Source organism: Physcomitrium patens, chromosome 11, assembly GCF_059467195.1.
Source record: "Physcomitrium patens ecotype Gransden chromosome 11, ASM5946719v1, whole genome shotgun sequence".
NCBI lineage: Eukaryota > Viridiplantae > Streptophyta > Bryopsida > Funariales > Funariaceae > Physcomitrium > Physcomitrium patens.
The window spans coordinates 9,559,191-9,572,177 of NC_143420.1; the positions used below are offsets into that span (position 1 = coordinate 9,559,191).

At 37.9% G+C, this 12,987-nt stretch overlaps 2 protein-coding genes across 3 annotated transcripts; both read right to left on the reverse strand.

Annotated features, from left to right (window-relative positions):
* Window positions 1-1,081: 1,081 nt before the first annotated feature.
* On the reverse strand, window positions 1,082-4,049 carry LOC141045965 (uncharacterized). Of its 2 annotated transcripts, none has more exons than XM_073537409.2 (5): window positions 3,910-4,019; window positions 3,236-3,391; window positions 2,952-3,074; window positions 2,503-2,593; window positions 1,082-2,310 (listed from the first exon to the last, which is right to left on the reverse strand). In XM_073537409.2, exons 2-4 carry the CDS (start codon window positions 3,385-3,387, stop codon window positions 2,530-2,532), a joined length of 339 nt encoding a protein of 112 aa, XP_073393510.1. In that variant the 5' UTR covers window positions 3,388-3,391; window positions 3,910-4,019; the 3' UTR covers window positions 1,082-2,310; window positions 2,503-2,529. The 2 variants fall into 2 exon arrangements, with proteins under 2 accessions (XP_073393510.1, XP_073393509.1); XM_073537408.2 differs by having other exon boundaries at window positions 1,083-2,310; window positions 3,236-3,396; window positions 3,910-4,049.
* Window positions 3,756-6,733, reverse strand: LOC112288870 (uncharacterized). Its single transcript, XM_024533555.3, has 2 exons — window positions 6,029-6,733; window positions 3,756-5,626 (listed from the first exon to the last, which is right to left on the reverse strand). The coding sequence occupies exon 2, from the start codon at window positions 5,611-5,613 to the stop codon at window positions 4,828-4,830; it is 786 nt and encodes a 261-aa protein (XP_024389323.1). The 5' UTR covers window positions 5,614-5,626; window positions 6,029-6,733; the 3' UTR covers window positions 3,756-4,827.
* Between the last annotated feature and the right edge of the window lie 6,254 nt (window positions 6,734-12,987).

Below are 12,987 nucleotides of genomic sequence, written 5' to 3' on the forward strand. Positions count from 1 at the left end.
GAGAAGAAAACAAACTCAAGAAAATTCTAAGTAAATTTTAACCAATTCCTACATCCATTTTAAAATCTCAAAATTATTAATCAAATCTTTAATCTTAACTGAAATTTTACCCACATTTTAATCCACAAGCAAATAGCAAGCATATAAAAGTTTAGGAAAATCAAATTTACCAATTGAAATAAATAATTCTTCAAATTCTTTGATGTAGGTCCCTTTCCTTCATCAATTCAAATATTTATCTTTTAGCAATAATTTCTCTTTGCTAAACTATTCAATTAATTTATAAATTGATATATATATATGTAAATATTTAAGTTCAAATTGATCTCATCAAATTTTATTTTAATCAAATTGGTCTATTTTTCAGAATCACAAAAACCCTCACTGACATTTAATTTTAAATAACCAAGACTCTAATCCAATATAATTCTAATATCCTTTAATCTAATTTCTTGATTGATATAAAATTTATTGACTATATTTAAATCAAGTACAGTAATAATTTCATTGAATTTCACCTATAAATTTAATATTTATATAATCTTCAAATTTATAAATTTCTTTTTATTTCTCAAAACTCAAAACCATTGAATCTAACTTGCACTTTGAAAAGTTCTTAAAAACTCAATATGCATTCGAATCATTTAAAATCTATGTCTAAGTAATCTCTTTAAAGTCTTCTCTCTAATTACACTCTTTGATCAGCAATAGAGCTCCAAAATTGCCATAAGTGTATAATTTTGTGCCTTGAGATTTGATTTTGATCCAAGTTCATAATCAGTCTTCTTTAGGTATCAATTCTTGATTTCTTAAAGTAATTTTTGCTAAAAACATAATCTTAACTTTTTTCAAAAGATGCATATATTAATTATTTATCTCATCTATTTTAATTTGTTTCATTTGGGGCTCTAAAAAATAAGTAAAAATCTTTTTTATAAGAAGGTAACATTAGTACTTATTAATTTTTACTACCTCCTTCTCTATTATTTATATTTCTAAGATAATTTACTAAAATTGTTTCATTTAAGCTCTTCTATAATATAATCTTTTTTTTCTTCTTTCACCTAATGGATGTGTTACAACAACATTTCTTCTTAATGCTATCTACCGTCATATATTCACCCAATTCAAAGAAACGCAATGTGGATCTTATAATAAATTTTTCTAAATCATTAATCTTAACATTAGAGATACTGTGCAGCAAATATAAGATCAAAATCTTGAACAAAAAAGAAAGAAAGAAAGAACATGAATTAAAGGAGAAGAATCAAAATATAAAAGATTAGTAGATATAATAGAGAGGAGGCTTTTAAGAGAAACCCATTAGGTTGTAATGGCAAAAAACCAACCCCCAAGACACTTCAATGAGATGCTTTGGCACAAGAACATGTTTGCAAGGTACTTAAGTTAGAAACCTTGTATTTAGTTGTGCATGAAGTGATTGCTTGTACCAAAGAGACACAGTGCTAGGATTTGTAAGATCAACAAGAGTCATTGCACCAAACTTATCTAGCTTAAGTACCTTTTAACCTTGAATCTTGTATGTTGCAATTAGCAAGAAGATTGTGGAGACAATTAAGGTGATTTGATTCTTTCATTTCTACATAGAGTGTGTGGAGATGTCTAAATAAGATCAATATTATAGGTAATATTCTAAAAAATATTCTTGACATTGCAAAGAAATATTTGGAGCATGTTCATATTATATAAAGGTCTTTTATGAAATCTGATACTACATAAGTGTTGCCAGTCCAAGTTGGCATTAGAGACAAGAGGAGGGAGAGGAAAAAATCCACCCAATCTGGCATTAAAGAAGTGTTGTTGATCTTATTCAATGTTGCGAGAAGCTCTTGGATAAAGCTTATTGATATTGAGAGTTCAACATAGAGTGCAATAGGGCCACATAATTTGAAGCTTGATCAGTGCATATAGACACCAAAATTGTAGTTTATGAACAACTTTCATTTATTGTTTGGAAGCTTGTTTCAAAACTATGGTAATTCTATACAATCCATGCTACAATTGCAACAATTGTCCATCAATACAAACCTCACAATTTTGTAATACTTTATCTATGGCCTATGCAAGTCTATGGCAAAGAAAGAACTTAAAGAAATTAGTCTTCAGAAATTCATAAATGGAGAATCTCAACCGTCACAAAGTAGACCATCTTTACATTGTTTTGTGATTCTCTTAGGTTTCCTGAGGAATTTTGGCAACATCTTCCACCTTGTTTTTTCTTCTTGATTTTTGTGTTTTCCCAAAGACTATAGTATTCATCTGTCCCGCAAAGGCCTTACTGATCTAGTCCTATTACAAAACTTGAGTATTAAGTCTTGAATTCAAATCATGCTTAGATAGCTTTCAAATTTATCTTTTATGACTGTGACAACTTCAGTGATAATAATCTCAGCACCTAAATTCTTGTTTGACAATTGGAAATTCCTTCAAGGTCACAATCGTTCAGACATTATCCCAGTGCATAGCAATCTTGATACTTACCCTCATTATGGGGTTGACGAATTGGCTTCACTGTTCATAATATCGACGCTCCTCTGTGGGTAATGATAGATCATAAGCACAAGGACTTGACCTGCAACATGTCGATCACAAGGTTGAGCACCTTTGTTAATCTTTGATACTCCGCTTCTCAATTTCTTGGTTTGAAAATGTGATATGAGCTAGGTGGTAGACCGATTAAAGTTCACTCAGAACCCATTGGACGTCAGAGAAGCAGGAGATGTTACTGTGCCATTCTATCACTTTCATAGACATACCCTGACTGTTTGAATTAGCAATCGGTTTCAGGACCTGGCACGTGAAGATTTCTCATTCATCTTACCAATTGCTTTTGAATGTCCCTGAGAAAAATAGGAGACATAACATTTTGGGACAGTTTAAAACATAATACAACTTGAAGTTTGAGAGGTCTGTGACGGCTGAATTTGTACCACTGGATTTCTCCGAACTGCTGTCCTTCGTGACTCTGACGGCTAGAAATGGATGTGTTTTTGTGAGAAGGATCTCCATCAGGATTTGAATTTGCCTTTCCACAGTAGGACATGCTTATGAATCTGTGGCATACAGTGTGTCATCAAACTCTTTATTTAATTTTTAATTTTTTAATTTTTTAATTTTTTTTAATTTTTATTTTTCCTTTTCTTTTGAAAAAGTGTCAATAATGTGTCGTTCAAGGTGATTATCTGCAAGGATTTACACAATAGTCTACACGCACAGGTCATTAAGTACTAGGGCCACCAGGAGTGTATCTTGAAGCATGCGCAGACACAATTCTCGGTTCACACAAAGGTGATCACTTCGAAGTAATTGAAAGAGAGCCCGTCTGCTTCTGCCTCCAACACGTATGTCTTGAAGCCTCCCTTCCATTCAGCTGCTCTACACATGCTCCAAACATTTCTATGACGTCCCGTCCCTCTTTGCCATATTTGTCTTACCTCGGTTTTGACTAGAACTTTGATAATACTGTCAGCAAGTAGCAGTATTCGCACTTCACGGTTGCTGGTACTACACCCAAGCAGCGATTGAATCACATCAAGCGACTGTGTAGACATTGTCAATTCTCGAAGTATGTTTCATCAATTGGATCTACGGTAAGCCAGTTATTCATCCAACGAAATCGTTGGATGTTGAAAAGTACTACTCGTCTTGTCCTTGTTGAAGCTTTTTATGTGATTTTAAGATATGTGGTACCATCAAGCAAGACCCGAAGAAACAGATGGCAGTGATGGATATGCTTTATGAGAAGCTGATGACTTTCAATTAAGAATTGCGCAATTATGAACTTACTGGTGTTCTATGGATGGCAGGTGACGGCTATACAAATGACAACACCAGTCACCTCACTGAAACTGAGGAGAAAAATTAACAGAGGACATGATCAACACTCACTTGCAGCTTCCTCCAGAATGTTACCAAGCAGCTCCAGATATTCATATTGCTCAAGAAGGGACATGTTTAACCGGTGTTTTGTCTCTGTGAGTGACTTGAGAGGAGACAGCGCCTGCTCAAGAGGTCCCCTTGGATGGGATTGTACACTACTGGTGCATCCTTTGTTTCTTCCGTAGTCATGGTATGTGATTGCTTCAAGGATCTTCTGGCCCTAACTCCCCTTCTGATACAAGCAGTGTTTACAGATGTGCTGGTACCTATGTCCCTACACCCCAATCCCTCAGTTGATAAGGTCTGAGTCTGAGAATCACAATCTCTGGGTCTAGTATCTTTTGTTAATATGCTATGGATGTCGATGCTTGTTTTTCAAACAGTTGATTGTGGCCCGCCGTTGCTAATTCTTTCACAATCTTCCTCCTCCCTGGTTTGTGTACACGATTCTGAATTCCTGTCGCTAAATCCTGATCCTCCAATACTATGCTTCTTCTGAGAAAATACTCTTTTCTCATGTTCCGTTATCTCTTTAGCAATCGAAATTTCCCAGCGAAGGAAGCGTTTGCCCGATTTGCACACTTTTCCTCGTATGATGTCGTATGTGTAACCCTCGCAATGTCTCTCATGGTCATCGTCCTTTTCAAAGGAACACAAATCCTCTGCACCATCTTCATCAAATCCATCCAATTCTTTCCGGCTTCTTTCAGTTGACTTACCTTCAGGACGTCTACAAAGATCTACCTGGGTTCTCGTGGAGATAAATTCATTATGGAGGTGAGCATTCTCTATTGTCAAACCAGGTTCATTTTGAGCTTCACAGCATTTCTCACAAAAACAAAACAGCTGATCAGAAGTCGACAATCCTGTAAACACAACATTAGATTTTGAAATACGAACCGGTGCCCCACTCGCATGAGATGCACGTTAAATTAGAGGAATCTCACACACGCTTAAATCGGCCAACTTGGCAGCTGTCTCGTTGATATCGTCAGATGAACCGGGACCAGATTCTGCACTAGATGATGGCTGAATTTGTGATCCCCAGTCTCCACTTCTCACCAAGTTCCTGTCAATGATAGCCTCCGACACCATGTTGAAGTCAGAGGAAGAATTTTTTAAGGGTGTCACATTGGAAGTCAATTTTTTCGTCTCTGCTGTATTGCTGTACAGTCTGCCAGCTGATCTATCAACATCAGCTGCACCGGAACCAGACGCCGTAGTAGCCGTTGAAGATTGGATCTCTAAATCAGAAATTCCAATGATGATTAGGTTTTCACTCTCGAGTCCCTCAGTAAACGTGTTCACGCGAACAGAAGAGTCGAGACGGCGAGAAGGTTCAATATCCTGAATCAGAAATCCAGGGCTCATCACGTTGTCAGGTTCCAAGCTTTCATTTCCACAGCCAACAATGGAGGTTGGACTTAGAACATCACATTGAGAGGTGTGATCTTCATCAGATGTATCCTCGTCGACGGAAAGTGATGCTTGACTTTCCATGTAATGATATTGAGGTCTCTTAATCTTGCTGAACATGACGTAAGGAACTGTGGCAGAGAAGGCGACGGCAGTGAAGGTTGCGAGATTTTTTGTCAAGGTCCCAGGGTCAAAGGTGATTGCTGCTCTTAACATCCATTTCATCTCTTGTTCACCAGGTAACCCAACAGGGCTCGTCATTTGAAACTGATGCTTGAATGGATTCAATCTTCTCATAAGTCACCCCGACCTGGGGAAGCATAATCTGAATTACACGGAAGTGTTCTTTCCAAAGTTCTACAAAGATAATATACTTAGTCCTTGCACATCTTTTATGCTATGAATCGATCTGTAGTTTAGGCTAACAGATCGTGCAAGTTATATATTGCACGTAAGTAATGCAATGCAATGCATGTGGACAGAAAATAATAACCTCAAATTAAATGCTGGATACAGCGTTAATACTTCATATATGGCCATGTATGTTAGAAATTGCAGAAGTCACGGCTAATTCCTCATGAAACCAACTGCAAAGCTTGACCCGCAAATTCAAAATCATGAAAACCTTCACACCAAAATAAAAATAAAAGTAATCCATTTCCGATCCTCAAATTTCAAATCACTTGCTAAACTGGACAAACACGCAATTCACCTGGAAAATCGAAGCAGGAGAATGTAGTAATCGATAGTATTCCCCGCATCTCGAAGAATTCGAGCCTGAAACCCACCCAATTCAGTCCCGAATAAACTACACACCGCGAACCTTTTTCAAATAATAACAACAAATACCCTAATTTTTCAACCAAGAACCATCACGCTGCTCCAAAAACCGGCGATCCCATCCGGCAACTGCTTCAGAAGATTTTCTGCCGTCCGGTGATAATACTTTAATGGAAGTCGATTGTCCACATCCACCTTCTTCGTCCTCTGCGCAATATTCAGAATGCCCTCCATTGTGACCGCTCCCACCCTCACAGATGACGCAAGATACAGCAACACCAGAAAAAACCCAACATGCCAATGCACTGCAGCGTCACCCGCTTGTACTTCGACACACAAATTGAGCTTGCGTATCACTCCTACAATCGCAGCATCGCCATAACCAGGCGCACAATCACCAAACAGGGGCCTGCGAAACCCTAACACTCTTTCCCGACAATGTTCCCGACTAGATGAACTTCTCGCACTAGGTTAGACACGCTCAGATGTTTCTGATCAACGAAAACAGGCACAGCAGTAGGATTGATGCTTAGGATCGGTGGATCTGGAGATGGGTTTGTGGAAGCTGAGACACAGATTGGATACTGAGTTAGTACTTGCTTGATTCTGTTTCATTTTTGAAATTCAGTGTTTCTTTTTTATGATTTGTATTCATTGAGATGGTTAACTAGTTTCAAACCCTTGTTGACATGACTCATAGGAGTGTACAAAGGTTCAAACATCACGATCTAACCTTGTCCAAAATTATGTCCTTGAGATCTGTTTTAGAATCTTCTCTCGTTCCAAATGTCTAGATATTGGGATGTCATATCCCTCTTGAAGTATGCATGTCTGGAATATAGCATTGTCGAGTACATAAATTTGCTTCTTGAAATAGAACAAGCCATCACTAAGAGTGTAATCTTGATATTGTATATTGCCCACCTTCAGCCGATTGCTAACCATCTTGAAATAAGCATCTTAATACGTATCTTTCTTCCATTCTCCCTCTTTGATTAGATTTGAAATGACACTATTAATGGTAGCAATTTCTGCCTTTTCTCCCGATTTGCCCTTCAAGTTTGGTCTCTACCATAAGCTGTCTAGTACAATATGTTGTCGCCATTACTTGTACTCAAGTTGGATATCAAAAAGTTGTAATGGTTCTTCTCAATGATGATGCCACAATTTCATACTTTTCATATACAAATCATGTAGCAAGGGTCGATGGTTAGTTCAAACAACCACTGGCTTCTCTAATAGATAGTGTGGCCATACCTTTGTAGCATGTACAATTGCTAATTGCTCTCGATCACTTGCAAAGTAATTACACTCTATCCTTATGAGCTTGCATGATTCATATGCCATAAGTTGAAGGCTCCCACCAAAATCTTATTGAAGGATGGATCCAATAGCAAAGTCAGAAGCATCAATGTCAAGCATACAAAGAAGATTATGATCATACGATTGCAATATTGGAGCAGTAATGAGTGCCTCCTTCAATTTATCAAAGGTATTTTTTTTGTTTAAGTTTCCATTCAAATAGGGCATCTTTCTCCAATAGATTTGTCAGTGAGGTAGCAATGTGAGCAAATCATCAAATAAAACAATAATAGTATCCAGCAAGGCCTAAAAACGAGTGAACTTTAGAAGCATCCTTGGGGGTTGGCCAATCCTCTATTGCTTTCATCTTATCTTGCTCCATACGCACGCCTTTGAAGGACACCACATGTCCTAAAAAGGTCACTTCCGACTTCCAAAGTTCACATTTTGATTGCTTGCAATAGAAGCGACTATCTTGTAGCTAGTACATCACTTTTTGTAGGTATTATTCATGCTCTTCACGGATTTTACTATACACGAGGATATAATTAGTGAAGACGACTACATACTTGTCCAAAAGGTCTCAAAACAATTTGTTCATGTGACCGATGAAAGAGGCTAGAGCAATGGTGAGACTAAAGGATTAAACCAACCATTCAAAATGTCTATAGTGCATACAAAATATTGTCTTTTCTATATCCTCTCTTGTAATAGGTGTTTGCCAATAGCCGCCCCAAAGGTCTAATTTACTAAAGCTGGTTGCACTTCAAAGTTGATCAAGAAGATCATCCACGCATGGAAGTTGATATGCATTTTTAATAGTTTGTTTATTGAGACCTCAATAGTTGATTCAAAGGCAAAGTCCACCATCTTTTATAGGTACAAAGAGTACAGGTCCTTTCTATGGTGATGTACTTTTTCAAATGAGGCCTTTTTCTAAGAGTTTGTCTAATATCTTCCGTAGCTCTTGAAGTTCTTTTGGTGTTAGGCAATAAATTGGTCGACTTGTTGGTTTGGTTCTAGTCAATAGTTATATTTGAAAGGGGGCACCTCCATCAAGACGTACGCCATGAGGTAGGTTGGTTGGAAAAACATCTTGATATTTTTGTATGAGTTGCTCTGCCCGTTCTATCCCTTCAATTGTCTTTCCTACCATTGATGCAAGATTTGGAACCATTATATATATTAATTGCTCCTGCTATAGTTGCTTCTTTATAAAGGTTGTCTCTTCAAGTAAGTCTTTAGTTGTACATTGTCTTTCCTCTTCACTTGATGTCAAGGTACAATGAGTCACCTTGCATCCTCCATCTTTAAAAGAGATTGTCCTTGCTACCTAATCAACTTTCTTATTTCTCATCTCTAGCAATGGCATACCAAAGATAACATCATACCTTAGCTTTGTCACCCTGAATCTCTTTTTTAAGACGTATGTGTCTATCAATTTTAAGGTTTTTTCTTCGCATGTCTCACTCAATATGTTTTTTCAGTCATCTGCAAGATATATACTTCTTCTTATGATTCCCTTAGTTTTAATTCGAAGCTGATTGGCAATTTCAGTTGAAATCCAATTTTTTGTAGAGCCACAATCTACAAAGACTCGACATGGTTGTCCTCTTAGTAGTCCCGTTAGATGTACCAATTGACTCTTTTATTGTTTTTTGAGGCCATACTATTTATCTTTGAGAGATAGTAGCTATCTTTAGTATTTGCCCTTGGTGTCTTTATTGGAGAGCTTGGTTTTCATGCTCTGACTCATTATCGACTAAATGAGTTTTGAGATTGTAAACTCATCTTGTCTTGTTGATACTTAAATTTTGACATTTTGATCAACCTCTGATTTGATGGCCTGGCTCCCAATAATAGAAACACAATCTTTTTTGCATCAATATTTGTCATCTTTGTGGTGTCAATGATCTTTGTATGGCATCAATTTCCATTGGCGTTGGTTGTTGTGCCGTAATATTAGATAGTCGCATAGGACTTCGTGCTATAGGTCGTGCTCTATGATTTCTAAAATCTATAGCATTGACCCTCTCTACAATCCAAATCGCCTCTTCAAATGTTTGTCAATCTCTTAGTTCCACCTCTCGCTGGACTCTATGTTTTAAACCTCATAAGAATTGATCTATCATCTCCGCCTCCAAAGCATTGCTAATTTGGAGACATAGGGACTTGAATCAGGAGATGTAAACTTGTACCAACCTAACTTATGTAAGATTTGCCAACTGATCGCGTGTTTGTTAGGGACATATTCCTTAGAACTTTCTAGAGAGAAGTTTCTAGAAGCTTCTAGAAAACAAGCCTCTGGAACCTTCTAGAAGAGAAGTTTCTAGAAGCTTCTAGAAAAGAATCCCTTGGAACTTTCTAGAAGCTTCCTAGTTAATAGAAGTAGCTCGAGAAGTTTCTAGAACCTTCTAGAAAGGAAGCCTCTGGAACCTTCTAGAAGCTTCCTAGTTAATAGAAGTAGCTCGAGAAGCTTCCTAAGTAGGAGTATATATAGGAATCGAGGCTGAAGAGTTCTTCAGTCTCGACAACACATCTCTTGGAGTTCTAGCTCACCTTTCTGGTGTTGTTCTTGTACTCATCTGTTTAATCTAGTTTTGCTACTTCTTCTTGAACTTCTTGTTAGATTTCAAGTCTCTATTTTGTGTCCGTGATAGTTTGTCGAGACTACACTAACTTGAGATATCAGAGCTAGTTCTTTCTTAGTAGAGTGTGGATTACCCCTCTACTTGAAGGTATACTAGCATTTTTTAGAGGTTGCGGATTATCCTCCTCTAAACTGATACTTCTTTTGTTACAATATTGGAGTCTTATTCTTCTTGGAGAGAGTGGATTATCCCTCTTCTTGAAATTCTTAAGGCATTTTATAGGTTGTGGATTACCCTCCTATAAACCAATATTGCCTCTTATAGGGTCATTTTTGTCCTTCTTTGAGAATGGCCGGAGGTCAAGACATTAGTATGACAGAAAGTTCGGAGTCTAAGTTAGATGCTATTATGAATGCCTTCGCTCCGTTATCACAAAGAACTGCAGAGATTGAAGGAGTGGTGGCAAGGCTTCATAATGATGGAGTATGTGGGATAGCACAATCTAAACTACACCAGCCTCAAATTTCGGCACTTGGAGAAACAACTTTACCTCAGGTTCGACAAGAACCACTAGTTCTACAACATAAGGAGCCTCGAGTTAACCTTCCAGATAAGTTTGATGGAACACGTTCCAAGTTTCGAGGATTTGTCAATCAAATCAGGTTGATAACAGTTTTACAGCCTGAATGATATCCAACGGAGGAGTCACGTGTTGGGCTTGTTGGAAACTTACTTACGGGACAAGCTCTATCATGGTTTGCTCCTTTGTTTGAGAAACGATCATCCATATTAAACAACTTCGAAACCTTTCTGGAAGCATTTGCGGAAGCATTTGGTGAACACGATAAGGTTCGATGGGCTACAACAAAGATCCGGTCGCTACGACAAGGGATGCGTTCTACATCAGTCTATGCTTCGGATTTCAGGCAATTAGTATGCGACATCAATTGGGATGAAGAAGCGTTGATGAGTCAATTCTATTGGGGTTTAAGAGATGATGTGAAGGATTTGCTGTTAACTCTTCCTGATCCACGAACGCTCAATGAAGCCATTAGCCAAGCTGTGAAGTGCGATAATCGCCTATTCCAACGTCGCCAAGACCAACGCTTAAGACAACATACAATTCGCCATGCTCCAACTATGTCGGCAAGCGGTGTGAATTCGCATTCAGAGGTGGAAGACATGCAAATTGATGCGGTACGTATCAAATCTCTTACTATAGAAGAAAAAAAGTGACGTATGGAGGAAAATTTATTCTTGTATTGCGGTGGAGAAGGCCACAAAGTCGGAAACTGCCCCAAAAAGCAAAATCGAGGCATAGTCAAGACTAGGGGAGTATTTGTTCAGGAAAACGAGGATGCCCAGCCATAGTAGGAACCGTGCGACTGGACAATGAAATATCCCAACAACAATCAGGTTCCTTTCTTTCTGCCCAACCTACACTTTGTTTTACAATCCCTCTATTTATCGGCCCTCAAAAACTGAGAACCTTAGCACTACTAGACTCAGGAGCATCTGCTTGTTTTTTAGACGAAGAATTTGCAAAGCGTCATAAGATCCCTTTAGTACAAAAATCAAAACCTGTTCATGTTGAGGTCATAGATGGGCAACCTTTATTGTTTGGTAGCATCACCCATGAATCAAAACCTATAGAAGTAATGTTTAAAGACCATAGTAGTCATATTATTTTTAATATTATTAGAACTCCATCAAATCCTATTATTCTTGGTCTTTCTTGGTTGGAAAAACATAATCCATTGATAGATTGGAGGTTGCGGAAGATGACTTTTCCCACAAAACCACCCAAGAAAAAACCTAGTAAAAAACCTCGAAAAAAGAAAACTTTATTCATTGAAGCAAGAGCATTTATAAGATCATCTAAGGAAGGCACTCCATTTGTCATTTATGCGGCTCCAACTACCGAGGAGAAGATCTCAACAGCAAGTATACCGAAGCAATATAAAGATTTTGAAGACGTGTTTCAAAAGAAAAATGCCGACATACTACCGGAACACCGACCATATGATTGTGCCATAGACTTGCAAGAAGGAGCACAACCACCTTTTGGCCCAATCTACAATCTATCGCAAACGGAGTTGGTAGAGTTACGAAAGTACATCGACGAGAATCTAGCCAAGAACTTCATTCGTCATTCAAAATCATCAGCTGGAGCACCCATCTTATTTATGAAGAAGAAAGATGGATCATTACGGATGTGTGTGGACTATTGAGGCCTCAACAAGGTAACAAAGAAAAATCGTTACCCATTACCCTTGATTTCTAGTCTCTTAGAACAACTTGGACGTGCGAAGTTCTTTACAAAAATTGATCTAAGGGGAGCTTATAATCTCGTACGAATCAAGGAAGGAGATGAGTGGAAGACAGCATTCCGTACAAGGTATGGTCATTTCGAATATAATGTCATGCCTTTTGGTCTTACCAATGCTCCAGCGGTTTTTCAACATATAATGAATGACATCTTTCGAGAACACCTCGACGATTTTGTTGTCATCTACTTGGATGATATTCTAATATTCTCTAAAAACGAGGAAGAGCATGAGGAGCATGTTCGTTTGGTCTTGGAGAAACTACGCAAGCGAAGACTATATGCCAAATTAGAAAAGTGTTTATTTCACCAGACGGAGATGGAATTTTTGGGATTCATTGCGACTATAGAAGGTTTGAAGATGGACCCCAAGAAAGTAGAAGCAATCATGTCTTGGGAGGTTCTGAAGACGGTTAGAGATGTACAATGCTTTCTTGGTTTTGCTAACTTCTATCGGATCTTCATCAAGAATTATTCTCAAGTTGCTGCTCCTCTCACTCGATTAACATGCAAGGATAAGTTGGAATGGGGACCTTTGGCGGAGAAGGCGTTTCAAGATTTGAAGACAGCATTTACTACAGCTCCAATTTTGGTACATCCAGACTTTACAAAGGCCTTCTATTTAGAAACTGATGCTTCAGATTTTGCTTTGGAAGTTGTGCTTTCACAAAT

Excerpts from the sequence above, each read along its gene's own strand:
- LOC141045965 (XM_073537409.2), bottom strand. The coding sequence starts at position 3,387 with ATGGAAGGGAGGCTTCAAGACATACGTGTTGGAGGCAGAAGCAGACGG. Across the intron at positions 3,075-3,235 it reads GCCCTAGTACTTAATGACCT|ATTCATAAGCATGTCCTACT; the intron begins GTGCGTGTAGAC and ends TGTATGCCACAG. Across the intron at positions 2,594-2,951 it reads CAGTTCGGAGAAATCCAGTG|GTCAAGTCCTTGTGCTTATG; the intron begins GTACAAATTCAG and ends GACATGTTGCAG.
- LOC112288870 (XM_024533555.3), bottom strand. The coding sequence starts at position 5,613 with ATGAGAAGATTGAATCCATTCAAGCATCAGTTTCAAATGACGAGCCCT.